The sequence below is a fragment of the Onychomys torridus genome, chromosome 1 (genome assembly GCF_903995425.1).
Source record: "Onychomys torridus chromosome 1, mOncTor1.1, whole genome shotgun sequence".
In the NCBI taxonomy this organism is placed as follows: domain Eukaryota; kingdom Metazoa; phylum Chordata; class Mammalia; order Rodentia; family Cricetidae; genus Onychomys; species Onychomys torridus.
The window spans coordinates 154,719,813-154,741,131 of NC_050443.1; the positions used below are offsets into that span (position 1 = coordinate 154,719,813).

General features: G+C 44.0%; 2 protein-coding genes across 4 annotated transcripts in view; one reads left to right on the plus strand and one right to left on the minus strand.

Annotated features, from left to right (window-relative positions):
* The window catches only part of Pcgf5 (polycomb group ring finger 5), a 113,718-nt gene that overhangs the window by 53,359 nt on the left and 39,040 nt on the right, over positions 1–21,319 (plus strand). For 2 of the 3 annotated variants that reach the window (XM_036167415.1, XM_036167435.1), the window contains exon 2: positions 13,962–14,248. In XM_036167415.1, coding sequence (XP_036023308.1) covers positions 14,137–14,248 — 112 coding nt within the window. In that variant the 5' untranslated portion in view covers positions 13,962–14,136. Of the gene's footprint in view, positions 1–11,852; positions 12,005–13,961; positions 14,249–21,319 lie in introns of those variants that run through there. The other variant, XM_036167425.1, reaches the window with a different exon arrangement.
* Positions 11,589–13,767, minus strand: LOC118578224 (basic proline-rich protein-like). The gene is made up of 3 exons (XM_036178977.1): positions 13,725–13,767; positions 12,271–12,416; positions 11,589–12,227 (listed from the first exon to the last, which is right to left on the minus strand). The coding sequence occupies exons 1-3, from the start codon at positions 13,765–13,767 to the stop codon at positions 11,589–11,591; spliced, it is 828 nt and encodes a 275-aa protein (XP_036034870.1).

The following is a 21,319-nucleotide window of genomic DNA, read 5'->3' on the forward strand; positions in this document are numbered from 1 at the left end:
AAGCAGTATTCCTCCGTGACCTCTGCTTCAGTCCCTACCCTGACTTCCTCCTCCCACTGGTGGACTGTGACAGGGAAGGGTCAGCCCAGTAAACCATTTCCTTCCCAAGTTGCTTCTGGTCAGAATGTTATATTGTTTGAAAGTAAACTAGAACACTAGACAGAGTGATGAGTTACAGGTTCAGTGAGAGACTTTGTGTCAAGAATGAGGTGGAATAAGGCCATTGAGGAATGTGATCTCTGGTCTCCACATGCATACACACTTGCATACACTGAGAACAAACATGAGCAAAGACACAACACAATGTTTCCTGTGTCCTCTCATCAAGGTAATATTTTCAAATTGCACAAGCATGTAATTGAATATCTGGAAAGTTCTTTAGTGATTATCCCAAATCTAAAACAATTTTATAAATCCAGAATCTGAAAATGATTTGCTGGGGGACTTATAATTGGTTGGTAATTTTACCTTTTGCTTTTTGTTTATTTTTTTTCTTTTATTGAAAATAATTTTTTTCTCACATAATATATCCTAATTACAGTTTTCCCTTCCTTTACTCCTCCCAGTTCCTCCCCACCTCCCTTCCCATCCAGATCTACTACCTTTCTGTCTCTCATTAGAAAACAAACAGGCTTCTAAGGGATGGTAATAAAATACAAGATAAAGCAAAAACTAGCACATTAGAGTTGGACAAGACAAACAAAAAGAAAAACCCAAGAGAAGGCACAGGAGTCAGAGACCCACTCATTCACATACTTAGGAATCGTATAAAAAACACTAACCTGGAAGCCATAAAAGGTACGCAGAGGACCTGGTATAGACCCATGCAAGCTTGAGCATGCCTCCTCACTTTCTGTGAGCTCATGTGAGCTTTGATCATGGTGATTTAGAGGGCCTTGTTTTCTTGGTGTCCTCCATTCCCTCTCTCTTACATTCTTTCGGTCTTCTGTTCCTCAGAGTTCCCTGAGCCCTGCGGGAAAGGATTTGCCAGAAACATCCCATTTAGGGCTGAGTGTTGTAAAGTGTTTACCTCTCTGCACAATGTCTGGCTGTGGGTCTCTGTATTTGTTTCTGTCTGCTGCAGGAGGAAGCTTCTCTGATGATGACTGAGCAAGGCACTGATCTATGCAGAATGTCATTAGCAGTCATTTTGTTGCTGTGAGTTTGGTTTTGTTTGTTTGTTTGTTTGGGTTGGGTTTTTTTTTTTTTTTTTTTACACCAGCAATATTTGGTTTTTAGCCTAGGTCCCTGGGCTAACTAATCTCTGGGTCTTGGTTGCACGGTTCAGGTATGGGTTTTCTCTCTTGAAATGGGCCTTAAATCAGATATTGGTTGGTTATTCCCAGAAGCTTTGTGCCACCATTGCCCTAGCATATCTTGCAGGCAGGACAACATTGTGTAGATGAAAGGGTTTGTGGCTGGCTTGAAGTTTACTTTCATTTACTTTTTTACGTACTTATTTTGGTAGCATACACAGTACCTTCCTGTACCAAAGACACTAACACAAAGGGTGAAGGCTTAGGTAGGCATCTGCTCAACTTCTCCATGGTCAGTGACTTGTATAAGTATTGTCTTCAGCAATGAGGACTTGCTGAAGCTTGTGGAGAGCAATCTATAGTCTTGGCCTGGGTTGTTTGGGGATTCCTGTGGGACCCCTTTGGCCAACAACTCTATTAGATGTAACCAATCGCGGTACTGGAAGCTTCATTTGCTGGCAAGAGATGGCCAGTTGGGGCTCTGTCTCCCCCGTCATTTGGAGATTTCTTTTAGATCGCCATCATGTATATGTATTTTAGGGAGCTTCTACTGTACTAGATTTCCAGACAACCCCTCAAATGGCCCCTAATTTTAACTATCTCTCCCTGTATTCACTCCCTCATTTCCCTCCACTCCCCACTTGACCCTCCCCCCTGTTCCAGCCCCATGACCCATCCATAACTATTGTATTTTCCCTTCTTAATGAAACCTATCTGTCCCCCTAGACCCTTACTCTATACATAACCTCTGTGGTTCTTGGATTGTAGCTTAGTTACTATTGATTTAACAGCCAATATTCACATATAAGTGAATACATGCCCTATTTGTCTTTCTTAGTCTGGGTTACCTCACTTGGGATGATATTTTTTTCTAGTTCCATTCATTTATGTGTGAATTTCATGATGTCATTTTTAACGGCTGAGTAATACTCCGTTGTGTCACTGTATCACATTTTCCTTACCTATTCTTCTGTTGAGGGTCATCTAGGTTGTTTCCAATTTCTGGCTATTATGAATATAGCAGCAATGAACATGGTTGAGCAAGTGTCTCTGTTGTAGGATGAAGAATCCTTTGGGTATATGCCTCAATGGTATAGCTGGATCTTGAGGTAGATTCTCATCTTTCTAAGGAACTGCCATACTGATTTTCATAATGGCTGTACAAGTTTGGACTCCCACCATCAGTGGAGGAGTGTTCCACTTGCTCTACCTCCTTGCCAACATGAACTGTTACTTGTGTTGATCTTAGCCATTCTGACAGGTGTAAGATGAATGATTTGCATTTCCTAATGGCTAAGGATGTTGCACATTTCTTTATTTCTTAGCCATCTGAGGATGTTGCACATTTCTTTATTTCTTAGCCATCTGAGTTTCCTCAACTGAAAATTCTCTTAATTTTAAATTTTCAAATGGATGTAACAACAAACATAGGAAGAAGAATACTATGTAGTTCAAGAGGTTTACTTACTATCTGTAGAAGGGAAGATAAAGGAGTGCTCAGAGGGCCTTTCTGCGTGCTGGAATCAGCTGGAGAGGAAGGATCACAGATTTAGGTGTGGTGGACTGCTTCTGGGAAGTATTAAAACATACTGCACCGGTGACCCGCTCAGTGCTTGTTCTAGCCTAGCATCTCCATGGCACACGGCCAAAATCTCGCCCTTCTTGTTTCCCCTTTTCTGTGCTCCTGTTGACAATTCTTTCTTTGTCTGTTTGCATAAACATTTTCCAGAGAATATAACTGATACAGTTAGGTTTTCTAAATAGATCATGTTTCAGCCAGTTCAGCCTCCCTAAGACATTTCCAGGCAGGGAAATAGAGTTTTGAATATGTGTGAAAGTAGATGTGTGTGTGTGTGTGTGTGTGTGTGTGTGTGTGTGTGTGTCCATTTCTCATTTTCACCTTGTGATAACCAGTTTAACCAAGACTTATTTTACACATTCGCCTCACAAATAGCGATTTCAGATTTAAATTCCTGGAGCATGGAAAGCAGACATATTGCAGGTGAATTTGGTTAACTAGCTTTACCTCCCGTTGTATACTAAAGTAAGCAAAGCGTATGAAGAAATTTGTCCTATGGATTTATTTGGAACCAGAGACTTAAATTATGTCCAAATATCCCATTATTGGTGTATCTCCATAGCAGGGAACAGTGCAGATATAGGAATTATAAGTTAATTCAGAATATGTCTATCCATTGTAGTCAGTGTATCCGTGGTATGATCCACATAAGTCATATGACTCCTGTGTGATGTGTATTTCTTTCTATTAGGGCCAAGTGATGAGAAAACCGAGGCTGGATGGCTGTTCAGCCTGGAACATGAACTCAGGAATGACTGTATCATGATTTGAACATAAGCAATCCTGCCTGCAAAGGTGGATGGCATCTCTCTCCTTGTTTGTTTGGATCCATTCAGCAAACATTCAATAAGAATCTGTTGTTTTAGGGATGGGCAGTGGTGGCACGTGCCCTGCCCTTGTGGGCCTTATGCTCTGTTCACTGTATGCCCATGGAGCCAATTTACATTTCCATAAGTTACCTTACTTAAGATGTGTTGAAACTGGTGCTTTCTCCCTGGCTTTTCGTGAGAAGGCATTGCAGATTTTGTACCAGGAAAGATTTTCTCTAGTTGGCTAAGATAGTTCTTCCCAGCAGAGGTAAAGACAGATCCTCTCTATCTCCTCCTGAACTATGAAGGGGAAGTTCCCATGGCTTCAGAGGTCCAGGATTCTGAAATTCAAAAGTTAGGAGGCTCCATCCTATATTGCAGCTCATATCTCCCTGCTTTAAACTAGACCCCCCACCCCCATATCTGGCTTTCCACAGACCTAGAGAGAGAAACAAAACAAATAAGTAGTCACTTATTAACTAATTGAATATCTGAAAACAACAGATGAACTCATTTTACCCCTTGCTTTTTTAAGTGTGATTTTTTTTTTCCCTTCCTCCTCTGTGTTGAGTTTCAAGGTCTAAGATGGAATTGTGACTGGGAGAGAGGGAGGACTCCCCTCTTGGGGCTTGGCCTTCTTGGTCCCTGCTGTCCACCTCTTCCTCCTGCTGGCTGCTTTCCTGCTCATCAACACGGCATTCCCTGCCAGTCCACTGCTAGCTCTGGACTCCTTACTGAGGCCTCGACTCCTCCTTGGACTTTAGTCCTTTGGACTTAGGAGTCTGCTAATCCTGGCAGGTCTGGGAAAACAGAGAGAGCTTTAAGTGAGGGCTCATTAACTCCGACCCCCCCCCCCCCATACAGTATCTGTATCTCTTTGCGGGGGAAATTCTGTTACTCCCTCATTAGAGGGAAGTAAATAAATTCTTAATGTTGACCTAGTTATTAAAACCTTTTTTTTTTTTTTTTTTTTTTAAGACAGGGTTTCTCTGTGTAGCTTTGTGCCTTTCCTGGAACTCACTTTGTAGACCAGGCTGGCCTCGAACTCACAGAGATCTGCCTGGCTCTGACTCCCGAGTGCTGGGATTAAAGGCGTGCGCCGCCGCCGCCGCCACCACCCCTAGTTATTTATTTTTTGCCAGAGCTGAGGACTGAACCCAGGGCCTTGTGCTTGCTAGGCAAGAGCTCTACCACTGAGCTAAATCCCCAACCCCCCCACCCCTAGTTATTAAAACCTAGTGAAATGTTTACAATTCCCCATCTTAGTTTTAAATCGAGTGTGATGCAGTGATAGAGGAAGGAGCACCTTCTGATCATTGCATTCTTTCTTCATCTATCATCTCAGTCATATTTGTTATAACAAATAAAATGTATAAAGAAGATCTTCCCTGGACATAATGGCATGAAGGTGATGATACAGCCTCGGTGTTCTGCTGGGGATGTGGCTCAGTGGTCAGAGCACTTGCCTAGCATAATGAGGTCCTAGATCTGATCCCCAAGACGTCCCTTCACCAAAGGAAGAAATAAACTCCATTTTCGTAGGGAGGAAACCAAGCTGAGGGAACTGACTTACCCTACCAAAATACGGGTTCTCAAGCAAGCTGGCTCATCAGGAAAAACTGCTTGCCACGCAAGCCTGATGGCCTGAGTTTGATCCCAGCACCCGCGGGGAAAGGAGAGAATCGACTTCTAAACTTTGTCCTTTGACCTCCACCGTGGAGGTCACTTCCCGTAGAGGTGGGTGACGACTCAGCACAGCACAGATGCTCCCACAGGCCCGTGTGTGCTACACACGTGGGAACTTTCCAAATAAAACATCAATGAACACAAAACTGATCTCTTGCCACTAATCTGCTCTTTAATTCTAATTGCCAGCTATCGATGAAAATCAAAACTTTCCCTGGAACTTACCATCCTTCTGGTATTTGATTGTTGACGTCGATGGAGTTTCAGTGTCTCCTCACTTAGAATACTCTGCCTGGAGATTTGGGAGGTTATTCTTGGTCTCTGCCTTTCAATCTCCTGTACATTTATTACCCCAGGCCGGTAACTTCCTGAAGTTTCGTAAAGATGATTTGAAATGTCACAGCCCTGATGATTGGAGAAATTCAGTTTCCCTACAGTTTGAAACGATTTCCATTCTATTTTTTGTGTGTTTGTGAGGGTTTTTTTGGCCTGCATGTGTCCTGTGCACCTCACGTGTGCAGTGTCCATGCATGCTAGAAGAGGATATAGGATCCCCTAAGACTAAAGTTGCAGACGGTTGTGAGCCACTAGTTGGAATGCAAACTGGGAACTGAACCCAGGTCCTCTGGAAGAGCAGCCAGTGCTCCTACCCAGTGAGCCATCTCTCCAGCCCCTCAGTTTTGTTCCATCCAACCATTAACACAGTAGTAAAGAAAAATGGGTTTGCGCCCCCCCCCCCCACCTCCCAAAGAAGAAAAAAAAAAAAACGTTGACTTTTCATCTTAGCTTAGTACATTTAAAGTGTCTGAAAATCCTGGGCCAGGGAGATGACTCAGTAGTTAAGCTATCTGCCATGCAAGTGTGAGGACCTCAGATGGGTCACCAGCACCCAAGTAAAAGCTGTGTTTTGTTAGGGCAGTGAGGACAGAGACAGGTGGGTCCCCAGAGCTCACTGGCTGGCTAGTGTAGCCAAGTGGTGTGACTCAGGTTCAGTGAAGTCGCTGTCTCAAAAAGGTAAAGGTCAGGAGGGATTGAGACACGTGATGCTAACATGCAAGCACACCCACATGCGTGCACATGCACACACAACAAAAAAGAAAACTGCTTACTGTTTCAGAATCATACTCGTCTTGTTCCTGACTCTGCATTTCTCTGCAGTGCACTGGGTTTCTCCTCCTTATGCCTTTGCCATTTGTTCCTCAGATCCTTAGCCTTTGGGATTGTGCCTGCAGCCTTTCTAACAGGCAGGGTGGGCACCTGGGACTGACCCGGGAATGGTGCTGCTCCTTTTCACCTGGCATTCTTACCATTTGGTCATGTTCCCTTTTTAACACTGTTAACAAATTTGATGTGTTTCTGTATAACTCTTTCTTGTGGTTAAGTCTCCACTCCCTGGTGTGATTTTAATTAACAGTCCTGGAAGGCAGGAATTATATATACCTTTATCATACTCTGTTAAGATTCACCCTAGAAGAAATCAAAGAAAAAAAATAAAAATAGAAATCGGTCCTCAACTGTAACTGTTCTGGTTTTTGTTGTTGTTTTGTTTTTTTAATAAGCATTTCTTTGAGTGTTTGCTGTTTGCCGTCACCTGCACTGGGAATGCGTAGTCCAGGGCAAATACATAGGGCTCATCTTCTAGTTCAGACTACTCAATGAATTGGACAATCCAAGTCATTTGGATAGGTGATTTGAAAGAATAAGAGTGTGGTGCTTGAGGCTGAGGAGATGTCTTGGCAGGTAAAGCACTTACCAGGCATGCATGAGGATCAGAGTTTACATCCTGTATCCACATAAATTCCGGGTAGTTCTGTCAGCTCACCTGTAATTCCAGTGCCCAGGAAACAGGGACAGATGATCCATTGATTGTATCAGCAATCTCTAGGTTCCATTAGAAATATGGCTCAATCAATATGGTAGGAAATGATCAAGGAACATGCCTGATGTTACCTTTGGGCCTCCATGTGCTTGAACATACTTGTATACACGTTCCAACGCAGGTGAAAACACATGCACACAGACACATGCAAAAAAAAAAAAAAATGTGTTGCTATATGTATGTATGTGTGGTCTGTGTCTGTAAAGAAGGCTTCCCAGAGCTCTGGATCGCCCCAGGAGATAGCCTTTGGAATAAGTGGATACCTAGGAAATACATAAGGATTGTTCAGATTCAACAGAGGCAGGAAAGAGTAAAGGGATTAAGTTAGGGTACCAAGTTGTAAGAAGACCATTTCGATAGCCAGAGGTCAAAGAAGTCTATTAAGGCCTGGATCATGGAAATCAGGAGGGGCTGTGGAGGTGACAGGGCCTGGAGTGGCCTTATCAAGTGTTTTAGAGTTCTAATAACACAGGGCTTTTTTAAAGGTGGGGGCAGGATGTGTCACCCTGTAGTTCAGAGTCCTGTGGCTCTGCTGAGGACCACAGGGTGACAACTCTGTAAGGAGACTAAGTCAGAGTCCGGTGAGTGTGAAAGAGGTGGTAGTGACCTGAGCAAGCAGGAGTAGGCATTCCAGAGACCGGGCAGAGCGTCCTTGGCAGCTACCGGGCTGTGGAAACGGGCCCAGCAAGAAAAGGAGACATGGTCAAGGATGGCGGACTATCATTCACTTCTCAGTACCTCCCCCCTTAGCTCTCCATCACAAATTTTAGGCCATCATTTGTTTTGAGCTATAATATTTATGGTCATAACATAAAGGCACTTGGGGCCAGTAGAAGACTTACATTAAATTTTTATATTCTCTATAATTCCTATCGAAATCATTTAGATTACAGAAGGTAGCTTATATGTTAAAGATACTCTGTTTAAAAGACTATATTGATGTACATAAAATAATTTAAAATAATGAAAAGGCCATTGTTGTTGGTTTTTGTTTTTTGGTTTTTCGAGACAGGGTTTCCCTGTGTAGCTTTGCGCTTTTCCTGGATCTCACTCTGTAGCCCAGGCTGGCCTCGAACTCACAGAGATCCACTTGCCTCTGCCTCCTGAGTGCTGGGATTACAGGCGTGCGCCACCACACCTCCCGACTTGTTGTTTTGAATCGAAGTTATTCTGCTAACCAATAAAGACTCGGGAGTCAGACATTGGGGTGAGAACCTGCTAGCTCAGAGAGGCTGAGAAGCAACCAGCTGACCTTCCGTCTTGGCTGGAGTGCCAGCAAGAGAGCTTCTCTCTTTCCCAAACCAAAAAGACCCTCAAATCTCTTACGTCCCTCTGTGTTCCTTCCCTGTGTGTCTCTCTATCCATCTTCCTGGCGCCTCCATATTCTCTATGACTAATTCCCGTCAACTAGGCCCTGCCTCTGCCCCCTGGTCCAAGGTTAATTTTATTAAAACAGTCTTGGAGTTTCACAGTGTAATCATTTAATTTTCAGGGAAATACATCACCCTAATTGTCACAAAAGTTATATGTAGCATGAATCCTAATTGGTCTTAATAAAAACCCAGGGTCAGATATCAGGGTGAAAGCTGAAAGATAGGGAAGCAGAGTAGCCAGCCACTCGTTCTGACCTCTACAAAATACTCAGCACGCCTTATATTCCTCTCTCAGCCCAGCCATATCAGTTCCGGTCTCCACTCCCTAGTGCTGAGATTAAAGGGGTGAGACCCCAAGTGCTGGGATCAAAGGTGTGCGCCACCACTGCCTGGCTCTGTTTCTCTTTTAGACTGGATCAATCTTGTGTGGCTCAGGGTGTCCTTGAGCTCACAGAGATCCATCTGCCTCTGCCTCCTGAGTTCTGAGATTAAAGGTGTGTACCACCACTGCCTGGCCTGCATAGCTAACTAGTGGCTTTGCCCTCTGATCTTCAGGCAAGCTTTATTTGTTAGAGCATACATGAAATGTCACCATAGTTATACCATTAAAATCAGTTGATATTAACTTACTAATTAATTAGTGGTGAAAATAGCTACTGTTACTTGTCTTCCCTTCCCATTTCTCCATCTATGTTTGGGTTGTTTCTAACTTATTCTGTTTAATATATATCCCATAACTTCTTGTACTTGAGAATTTCTAAAAGGAGTAGATAAAACTGAACCGACATTTTTGTTTTGGGCTTGGTGCAAACCGCAGCCGGCTGGGGGTGGGCTTTAAGGTTTCAAAACACTTGCCAGGCCCAGTCTCCCTCTTGGCCTTCAGGGGTCAAGATGCAGCTCTTAGCTACTTCTGCAGCACTACGCCTGCCTGTCACCATGCTCCCCTACCGTGATGATAATGGACTAAGTCTCTGAGGCTTTAAGCATGTCCCCAGTTAAATGCTTTCCCCTTTGTACGAGTTGCTGTGGTCATGGTTTCTCTTCATAGCAATAGAACAATGGCAAAGACGCTGTTTGACTACATCTGTGTAAGGACACAAACACAGGTTTCCTCACAAAGGATGGGAACCCCACCCCATCTCTCAGCGCCCCCATCACACCCAGCATCTCCACCTCTACATCCATGCTCGGGCTGCCCGCATCATAAGTATGAGCCCTCCTCTATCCTTTGCTAGTGCATGACCTCCTTGAATCCGTGATCAAGATCATTTCTGAAAGTACTGGGTAGCTTATTTATTGATCACCAGTTGCCTTCCCCTTGGAGTTTTACAAACTGTTCATTACTCCTGAAAAGGACATTTAAAATAATTTCAGACACAAACTACACCGGTTTTAGGTCATTTTGTATAGGCTGCAGTGTATACAGCAGGATCTTTCATGTAATATTTTAGTAGAATCTTCTATTGCATATTTTAAATAGACGAGAAATAGGTTGGCTTTTCCCATTTAGATATGTTCAGTTTGGAAGACGTGAAGCCTATAGTCACTTGACCTGACTTGGGTTCTTTTGCTTCCTGTGATTTCTGTGTCTTGTGGAAGTCATCCCATTCTGGAATCATAGTTTTGTTTTTGTTTTTGTTTTTTTTTGGGTTTTTTTTTAATCATAGTTTTGCAAAGGGGTCTTTAAGAAGATTATAAAGAAATCACTTAAAGCTCTGTTAGAAGTTGTATTCTTCCTGCGGCAATATTCAAATGAGTTCGTTTTACTTCCGTCTAATTTACCAAAGTTTAGTTATAAACTGGGTAGTTTTTAAAGCTGCTTCTTCTACTTGGTGCATTTTAAATTTGAGATGTGTCTCTGGCCACCTGTGGTTTGTTCCTCCAGCTGTCTCCACACCCTGTCATTAGCCAGAGAAGCTGCCTGTCTGTAGGGGGGGAAGCAAATGCTCTGCATTTTCTCTGAATTCTTCAGCCACCTTTGCCCTGCTTTTGAAAGAAATGATGGAATTGCAACCTTTTTTTTTTCCTTCTGGTGTGCGAGATCGAAGTTTGCCTTTGCGGTTTGCCCTTTGGAAAACGCTCCTTTTGTGTTTAGTCAGTAGTAAGTGAAGGAAGGCTACCTTGATTCGCCTAGGAGTCTAGGATCCTGGAGTGTAGTCTTCTAAGATGCGAGGGACTGGACCTAGCTTATGCTTAGCACAATTGTATTAATAGGAGCTTGAGTTTGGAAAGAGCAATAGAAAAGGATGGAATGAGGAGGACGGGATACCTTTCAAGGGATCTTCCCTTTCCTTCAACGAATGGTGTCTTGGAAATCTCAAAGTCCACTAGGAAGAGCACTGGGGAAGAGCGCTGGGGGGAGGGGGGATTGTTTGTTTTGAACCTTGCAAACAGTAATAAATTTTTACCACTTACGCCCTCACCCCCTACACAGATTTCCAGTTTACCTGTGTTTGTCAGTGACCATGATTGCTGGACCCACCTTATTGCAGCAGGCTCCATAGTGATTTCTAAATAAGGTTTGTCTCAAGATAATGTTTCCACCACAACCCCGTGGGTCCAGTGTGGGGAACAATGCCTACCAGGAGACAGGGCTTTTTGGGTTTTTTATATATATATATATATATATATATTTTAAATTACATTTATTTGTATGGATGTGTGAGGGTGCGCTTGTGCCACATTGCCCTTGTGGAGGTCAGAGGACAATTTTTGCAGGAGTCGTCCTAGACGGTTCTCCTCTCCCTCCACTGAGTACTGGGGATTGAACTCAAATGCTCAGGCGTAGCCGCAAGGGCTTTTACCCGCTGAGCCATCTCTCTGGCCCCAAGGAGAAAATTCAGCGGGGTGACTCAAGTCTCAACACTGACCATTGCTTTTGAACCCGCCCGGAAAAAAAAAAAAAAAAAAAAAAAAAAACCAACCCATACTGGTCATTGTTATAAGGAAAACAACCGGGAGATGGGTGAGGAGGATAAGGAGGACAGAGATAAAATTTGGCCACAGCTACGTGTCACACAGGAGCGACAGGGGTGGGGGGCGGGGAACGCAGGGTGGCCCTGGCGCCTCGGAGGAGCACGAGCCCGCCGGCGAGGGCTGTGGGCGTGGCCGGCGAGGAGGGGCGGGGTCCACGGGGAGGGGCGTGGCCGGCGAGGGGGCGTGGCCGGCGGGGCGGGCGGCTCTGGCGGTTGGAGGTGGGTGGAGCTGCCCTTGGAGGCGGCACCGGCTTGGCCCCGAGGCCCGCCGCGCCCTATCGCGCCAGAGCCGAGTGGCCCCGTGGAGCCCGCGCGCTCCCGCCTGCTGGGGGAGGGCGGACAGGGCGCGGGGACCAGACAGGCCGCGGCGGGCGCTGTTTCTCTTTCGCTTTCCCGGGCTCGGAGGCGGGCGCGCCGGCGGACCGAGGAGCGACGGCGGCTGCTGGGGTAGGTACCGCGCGGGGGCAGCCCGGCCGCGCGCCAACTTTGCGCCGGCGGCCGCGGCGTCCCAGACACCTGCCGCGCCGGGCGCTGGAGCCCGAGCCGCTCGGGGGCGGGGCGGGGCGGGCGTGCGGGGCTCCGGGTCTGCGCTCGGGGGTTGGCGGCCCGGCCGGCCGGCCCGCGGCAACTTGCCCTGTCCCGCGGTGGCCCCGGCTCCCGGGCCGAGCACCTGCTAAAAGCGGCGGGAGGGCTTGAACCTCCGGGACCCGCGCCTTCCGAGGCGGAAAAGTTGCCGCCGGTCGCCCGCGCGACACCGCCAACACTCGCTTCCTTTCGGCGTCTGGGTGACAGGGCTCTGGGCTTGGGATCGGGACTGCGTTTCCCACAGGTTTGCCGCCGCGAGCGCACGAGTTAAGTCCTGGGAGTAAGGAAAAGCAGAGAGAAGAGCGGAGACCCAGGCCAGGACAGAAATGCTTTGCTGAAGGTCACGAAGGGCCAAGGCCAGAATCCTGAGATTGCAGTTAATTAAATTACACCTTCTGTCACATCTTTAACACCCTTTCCCCCGAAAGGGATAGACGCTCAGAGCCCATGTCTTGAACATTCACGGTGGGTGTGTGCTGGTGGAATGATGCCTTCTGGACCTTTCCAGTTATTTTATACTGGCCGATGATCTGAGCTAACAGCCAAGATAGGCGAAAACTCCCCGTCCGAAAAATAAGCTTAGTGTAGAATGAACTGAGTGAAATCGGCGTCTTCGTTGGTTGTTGTTTTCTGAGGGCATCTTTCTTGTAAGGAACTTGCAAAACTTTTAAAATAGCCTCACAAACTAGCTATTTATGAAGTTTCAGGAAAAATTAATGGCGTTTCTTCAGTTTTTCACTGTGTACTATCGCTATAAAACACCTTTCTAGGTACCTGGAGCTCTTACTGTTATTTTACAGTTAAAAGCAACAAGATAAACAGCCAGTTGAGACTTAAAGAAAGGTTATGTATCTATTAAGTGTGACTGGTTTCTATTGAAGCTTTCTGTCTAATAGAGATAAAGAATAAATGTTGGTAGAGGACTTGCCTAGCATGCACAGTGCCTGAGTTTGATCTTGTCATAGTGTAAACTGGCGAACACCTGTAACCCCAGCACTCTAAAGGATGAGACAGGACCAGAAGTTCTAGGCCAGCCTGGGCTGTATGAAACTCAACCTAGGAAAACAAGAATGAATGAATGAATGAAAATTGTAAATCAAAATGAAAAGACTAGCCAGGGAGAATTAAGCATTAGTAGAGATTACACTGAGGACAGCGCTGGAGAGGGGGAGTCTGAGGGGCAAGCAGAACGCAGCTGTCAGAGCCCCTGCTGCAGAGGAGTGATCCTGCCAGTCTTCCTGAAGTGTTGAAGGGAAGGTTAAAGTCACCCAGAAGTGGTGTGCATCTCGTGGGACAGGCTGAGAAACAGATTTTTCTGTTAGTAAAGAGGATGTTGAGAAACACTAAATGTAATGGATAGACTGAACCTGTAGCAGAGTATGAGATGGCCTGACTGGAGGGCATCTGTTTGACAAGAGGAAGTGGACATCACCTTGATTTGACTATTAACTAGATGGAGAGTGCCACATTGAAATAGAGAGTATTTTGACAGGCAGGTTAATGACTTCGGTTTTGAGTCTTTGTACCTTGCATTGGCAGAAACTCCTGGTAGATAGTCAGGTAGATCGTAAAAACACACTACTGTTGAGGAATGTATTAACTGATTCAGTAGCTTTTGGCGCCATGAGTGGAGGTGATAATTGAGGCTTCAGAACTGGGTGAATTTGTTACTCTCAGTTAAATTATAATAGATTTACAGGTAAATTCTACAATAAAGGTTATGTTCTTCTCACCAAATTTAGACCTGCAAACTTACTGATAATGATATTAAATATAATCCAAGGAATTTGATGCCTTCTCTGTATGGTTTTGGACACAGATATGAAAAAGCAGGGCTGCCCACAGGAGTGATGACCAGTGGTCTTTGCTCAGGCTGGATGTTGAAGCTCATGCCTCAGGACACCTACCGAGAAGAGTGCACCAGCTACTGGGAAGAGCTTTCCATCCACCTGGTACCCCTCTGTGCCTGAACTGCTAGAGCCAGCTAACCACAAATGGCTACCCAAAGGAAACACTTGGTGAAAGATTTCAATCCTTACATCACCTGCTATATCTGCAAAGGATATCTGATCAAGCCAACAACAGTGACAGAATGCCTCCACACGTGTACGTATTTTTATGTCATCTGCTCATCAGAATTTATCTGTGTTCCCTTTAAACTGCTCTCCTTGGTTTTGTCTGGATTTTAAGTTTTAAAAAGCAGTCTCAGAGTTATTTCCAAGTTAATACTCAGATTTTCTTTGTCACTGGGATGTTATAAGCATGAAAATTTTCTAACAGTTGGATCTGAATACATGTTGACTTTTAAAATTGGATTGTAAAATGTTCTAAAAAGGTTTTAATTGGTTATGAATTTGCAGAAAGTGAACTATTTCAGATTTTTTTTAAATGACCCTGAAGGAGTTAGAGCATGGATATGATTGATTCCTTCACCAATCACATCACTGTCAGCATTTCCTGAGAACCTAGTAGGAGTGCAGGCTGTCCAGACCCACTTCTTGAGAGGGCCTGTGCCCAGCACCTGTCCTCTGGGGAATTGGCTTGGTAATTCTGAAGCAAGTTTGAGACTTTTGTACTATTGCCTTAGCTGAAGAAGTTCTAGGATTTCCTTGTTTCCTGCCTTATCGGAGTGAGGGAGAGAGGGAGGGAGACATTTTTATGTCCACTTGTATGAATATACGTTCTGTTTCCTGCCTTATCGGAGGGAGGGAGGAGACGTTTTTATGTCCACTTGTATGAATATATGTTCTGTTTTCTGCTAGTATAATCTTAGTCTCTTACTTCAGTGGCTCAGTTTAATGTCTGTCACGTTGTAAACTAGATGCTGTATGTACATGGACTGAAATCATTTTAGCTTTTCCATCATCTTGAAGCAGTTTGGAGTGAGTGTAGGGGTGACAGTATTCTGATGGTCCTCATTTTATATATGTGAAAAGTAAGTTTCACTAATTCAGTCTCACAGCTCATGAGTGGTGGACCTGAATTCAACTCCAAAGCCTATTCAGTTTCTCATATAACAAACAGCAAAGCCTTTTTTCAAAACTTCCTTTGAGCTCATCTCCCCCTGCTAAACAGATAGAATTCATACTCATAGTTTCAAACAAATGAGCCAAATAAAATCACCTGGAAATGTTATAATTTAATCACAATTTTAAAAACAGGATTTTATTGAAAGCTTTTTGAACGTACTGATACCTGCTGGATCTTGAGGTCAGATCTGGTCACATACACTGGGGAAGAGCTGTCTAGTGGTATTGATGGATACTCCTCTGGATATTAATTGGCTTATGCTGTTCAATTAGCAGTTAACTATGAAATGTCTTCTATGGTTGATTTGTCCTTGTCTTGTATTTAACTCAAACAGTTAATAAATTGTCGTTGAAAATATTTATTGATTATCTACTATGTCAGGTACAGTGCTAATACAGATGATTCAAGCGTGCTCAAAATAATAATAAAATCTCCGATCAAGGAGTTTACATTCTAGGAAGGGAAACTTATAATATGTTCAATATTAGTTGGTGATGAATGGTATTGAAAAGGAACAAATTAGAGATAAGGATGGGGTTATTTTATATGATGTCATGTCAGCCTCTCTATGCCATTTTAACAGAAACTTTAAGGGACTGAGCTCTGTAGGAATATGGGAAGAACCTTCTAGACAGGGAATAGCAAGTAAGTCCAGAGAATATTCTTGACAGGTTCAAGGAACACCGGATCAATTAAGGCTATACACGCAAGCCACATACGCACATGCATGCCACCTATAAGACCTAGGCTTCAAAAAAAGATAAGATTTGGGGTAGAGGTAGTAAAGAGTGATTGAAATGTGGAAGTTTGGGGAGGAGAGCCATTAAGGTGTGCACACTGGAGTAGATAGTTTCCTGTTGTACCTGCATAGACCTATATATGGTTCACAGTCTTTGGTTTTACCAACACATTGTTTTCCTAACATTTGTGCATTGTTTTTGTTTTTGAAGTAATCTCTTTTTTGAAAAAAACCAAAAGATTGTAGAAGTATACATAACTAGTGTTTTGGGGTTTTTTTTTTGTTTTTGGTTTTGTTTTTTTGGTTTTTCGAGACAGTGTTTCTCTATGTAGTTTTGATGCCTTTCCTGGAACTCACTTGGTAGCCCAGGCTGGCCTTGAACTCACAAAGATCCGCCTGCCTCTGCCTCCCGAGTGCTGGGATTATAGGCGTGCGCCGCCGCCGCTGCCACCACCACCTGGCTACATAACTAGTTTTAAGCAAAAATTGTTTTTACAATCTTCCTGATCAACCATGAAACTTTATTGCACTATTTGAAATACTACTTTGCCATTTATTTTGACATTGAAGAATACACTGTTAAAATACTTTAGAAAAAAAAGTATTATTTTCCAGAGAAAGATTAGCTGAGATTTTCCTTTTTTGCCTTTTTTTATAAAAATTTTTTCATCCACTATAGTCTGATTACACTTTCCCCTTCCCAAGCTCCTCCTCTCATCTGCCTGCTCACCCAACTCTATGCCCTTTCTTTCTCTTTTTAAAAAATAGACAGGAAAGCTCCTGCCTCGGAAAAACAAAGCAAAAAAATAGCCAAGAAACTCAACCTATGCCTACGTGTACACACACACACACACACAAGATAACCCACAAAAACACAAAATCGGAAACCAAAATATACAGGTAAAAGACCAGTAAGACAAAAAGTACCTAACAAAGCAATATGAGACAAAAACGTCGACAGAAATACCGTGGGGTTTTGTTTTGTGTTGGCCATCTGCTGTTACTCCTGGCCATGGGGCCTACTCTGAAGGATGGATCATACACCCAGTGAGACTTCATTGGATGAGACTCATTCTTCCTCTGCCAATGGGTACCTATTGCAGATAGCTTCTTAGTTAGGGTGGGAGCTGTGTCCATTCCCCCTTCTCATTGAGGACCCCATCTGGCTTGTACAGGCCCTGTGCATGCTTCCACAGTCTGTGAGTTCATATGTGTATCATTCCTAGTGTCTGTGGACAGTTTCCGTAGAGTCCTCCATTATCTCTGGCTTTTACAATCCCTTCGCATAGGTCCCTGAGCCCTGCGGCGACATCCCCTTTAGGAGTGAGTGCTCCGTAGTCCTTTACCCTGTGCATGTTGTCCAGTTGTGGGTCTCTGTTAGTTCCCATCTACTGCAGGAAGCTTTTCTGATGGTGGCTGATTGAGACACTAATCTATAGGTATAACAGAATGTCATTTGGAGTCATTTTATTATTTTTATGTTCTTTTAGCAGAACCAGAGTAATTTGGTTTTCCCCTAGGTTCAGTGAGATATGTCAGTGTTGTCTTCAGCAATAAGCCCTTACTGTCAGTTTGTGGAGAACAGCCAATAGCCTTGACAGTAGCTTGTTGAAGTAGTAGTTGAAATCTTAAAGAGGTAAATAAGAAAGTGTACAAATCATTCTGCTATAAACAGTCCTTTGGCAATGGCCTGGCCCCTTTCCTGAGAGGTGAAGTGGTTGAAGTAGAATTTTGATGAGAATACAATGGTAATCCCAAATGTGGACTTTATCATCCACAGAGAACCCTGAACAGAAAATGGTGGAGTCAGGTATTCAGTCTGGTGCCTGAGATCTGTGGACTCTGTAGCACATAGCAGGGGGCTTATTAACTCTTGGGTGTTTGGATTTCTGTGTTCTGTGTATCTTTATGTTGAACCTTTAGGGGAAATAATCCCACTTGCAAAGCATTCCCTTGTGTTGATAACATAAATAGTACCATTAAGCAGCATTGCTGAGCTTTGAGGGGTCTTTTGGTGGATGCTCTTCTGCCAGGGTTTTTCACCTGTGATAATGTAGGACAGTACAGTTGTATAATGATTTGGCATGGCTATAAAATTGAGCACAGCAGCCAAGTGGGAAAGGCAGGAACTGAGAAAAATTAAGTGCCACTGTGTACCTTGTTGTAGTTTTAGATGGTGTCTTAACTTTATATGAAGAGTGTCTTTTAAAAATGTTCATACAAAACTACAATGGAATGATAAGTTAGTAAAAAATGAGTGTTTATTTTTATTTTATTTTATTTTTTTTGGTTTTTCAAGACAGTGTTTCTCTGTGTAGCTTTGCGCCTTTCCTGGAACTCACTTGGAAGCCCAGGCTGGCCTCGAACTCACAGAGATCCGCCGGGCTCTGCCTCCCAAGTGCTGGGATTAAAGGCGGGCACCACCACCGCCTGGCTAAGTGTTTATTCTTGCTGTGGGGACTTAGAAGACTTCTGTTCCATTAGTCAGTCAAGTGAGAAATGCGTAAGTGAAGTTAAACTAGTGATGAAAACCAGACATGGAATCCGCCCCCACCCCCACCCCGGCTTAGCTACTCAAGTTGGGGAGAGTGAGAGAGTAGGAAAGCAATGTGTAAGTAAGCACAGTGGAGATAGTGGACATGGTAGAATCAGAGTGTGTGACAGGATATTAGAGCAGAGTGGACCTGGAAAATTTCTGAGATCCCTGGGGCCTTAGGCCTTCCCAGGCAGGGCCAGATGCCCTTGGGCCTGCTGCAGCAGAGCAGCAGAGGAGACTTCATTGCAGTGCCTGACATGGGCGAATACCTCGGCCTTTTCTCAATTACTGTAGACTGGCTTTACCTCCCTCCTTCCTCAGTCTCTCACTCTCTTTGTTGTTCTGGTGGTGGGTTTGGTTTGGTTTGGTTTTGTGGCTTTTTAAGCCAGGGTAGCCCTGGCTGCCCTGGAACTCACTTTGTAGACCAGGCTGGCCTTGAACTCACAAAGATCAGCCTGCCTCTGCCTCTGCCTCTGCCTCTGCCTCTGCCTCTGCCTCTGCCTCTGCCTCTGCCTCTGCCTCTGCCTCTGCCTCTGCCTCTGCCTCCTGAATGCTGGAATTAAAGGCGTGTGCTACCACATTGGCCTTCATTCTGATTAAAGTATGTCTTTAATTGAAATGGAGTTACATCATTTCCTCCCTCCAGCCCCTGCCAGGTACCCTCCTTCAACTCCTACATGTCCCTTCTACTCTCAAGTTGACAGCACCTCTTTCTTTATTATTGCTCCATATATATGCACACATTTATATACACCGCTAAATAAACAAATACAGCCTGCTGAGTCGGTTTTTGTTGCTTGTGTGGATATGGTTTCTGGGATGACCACTCTGCATTGGACAACCTGTAAGAGGGCTCATCTCGAGGAGAGACTAATTCTCCCAGCAGTCATTAGTTGCTGTAGTTCTGTCTGGTATTGGGAACACATTGGACTTTTCCTCCTTCCACTTTGATATGTCCATTGATACTGTCATTTTCCAGTCTTGTTTATGCAGCCATTTCTAGGAGAGACCATCTCACAGCAGAATTCCTAGTATTCTGGCTCTTACAATCTTGCCACTCTCTTCTTATGCAAAGTTCCCAAGCCACAGAAGCTGTGATAGCTGTGTATCCCCCAGGATCCACTGGTCTCTGCATTGTGTCCTTTTGTGGCTTTCTGTGATGATCTCCATTTGATATAAATCTGGGCTTCTTTAATGAGGGCTGATAGCTACACTTAACTGTGGGTCTAAGGATAAGACTTAGAATGTAGTAAGGAATTACTCTGATCTAGCCAAATAGCTATAGTAGATTATTTTCCAGTGACCCCAGGAAGCCGGGTAGGTATGTGTTCAGTAGCAGGTATGGTTCTCCTCTCCCTCCTCTGAGTGGGCCTTCAGTCTATTGGTTGGTTCTCTTTACCCTTAATAACAAAACTGTCACAGAATCCCAACCCATTTGGTTCCACCCCTGCTACTGTTCTCATTCAGGTCCTTCCTTCTCACCAGACCCACTACAGCACATTTTAAACCAGTATCAGGGTGACTGTTTCTAAAGACATAATGTCTGTCACTGCTACTTTTCATCTTGGCCAAAAAAATGTCTTAAAGGTACACTGTTGCCTCTAGGATGAACTAAAGCTATTCATCTGTGGTTGTTCCCCCTGCCCCTCCTTCTGCACTACACCACACAGGGGAGACACTTGGTTCACTCTCTTCCTTGCATGAACTTCCTTTTCTCTGTTCCCTGCTAGACATTATCCAACCTTGAACTACAGACTCAGTTCCTCTAAGTTCCATCTATGGCATGCCTCTCTCCTTCTACACAGATGTAGGTTAAGTGTCTCCTTCATATCTGGTGAGTCTGTAATACAAGCTGAAATGCACAGTAAATGATGGATTACCGTGTTTTTCCTTTCAGCGATTCAAATGCAGTGCTAGCTAACTTGAAGGGCATGAACACAATGTTTGTTACTAGTTATGAATTAAAAAACCTACCCTAGAACCACTGAGGCAGCCATCTATGAGTATTAGAGAAAAAGATGAACTCTAGAATAGGAACTGATGTTTGATGGTCCTACTCCAGAGGTTATCTCTGTCTTATAACAGGCTCCAAGAAGTGTGTGTGAGTTGCCTAGGGTGTATATACTGTGATTGTATGCTTTGTTGACAAAATAAAAGACATATCACTTAAGGACAAAGGACCTTCATTCCAAAAGCTCAGATGGGATAAATGCAGTGCATTGGTTCTTAACCCTTTCTAGATCAAGGCTCCTGTGGGAATGTTATAGTTCTTCCCTGGGGAGAGAAAATGTGTTCATAGACATGAAATTCTGTAGTACAAAAAAAAAAAAAAAAGTTATGTGGTACATCATTTCTTCTTTCTGCCCTTTTATAAATTATGGCAGCAATCCCTTGGAACAAAACAGTGCTGTATTAATTTTTAACTTGTACAAAGAAGGCAGGTTCACTGAAAGATACAGTTGATTTTATTATGAAGAACCTGGTGATGTTGTATCACAACATTAAGAATGGAGGAGTTGACTCAGCAGGTTAAGGTACCTGCCACCAATACCACCAATACTGATTGGATCTGGATCTCTCTCTCTCTCTCTCTCTCTCTCTCTCTCTCTCACACACACACACACACACACACACACACACACACACACACGCACGTAAATGTAAGAGAATGCAGGAGTAATTTAATCATGATGGTAAATTTTAATTATTCATTGGTTTTTGTTTTAAAGATTGTTGAAAAAAAATTGTATGTATGTGTCCGTCTGGGTTTTTGCACATGAATGTAGGTAACCACAGAAGCCACAAGAGGGCATCAGATCCCATGGAGCTGCTGTTGCAGATTGTGAGCTGCCCAGCAGAGAGTTAGTAACCA

Excerpts from the sequence above, each read along its gene's own strand:
- LOC118578224 (XM_036178977.1), bottom strand. The coding sequence starts at position 13,767 with ATGGCGCCAAAAGCTACTGAATCAGTTAATACATTCCTCAACA. Across the intron at positions 12,417-13,724 it reads AGTTAATACATTCCTCAACA|GACTTAACTCGTGCGCTCGC; the intron begins GTAGTGTGTTTT and ends CCTTACTCCCAG. Across the intron at positions 12,228-12,270 it reads CAACTTTTCCGCCTCGGAAG|GTGCTCGGCCCGGGAGCCGG; the intron begins GCGCGGGTCCCG and ends CGCTTTTAGCAG.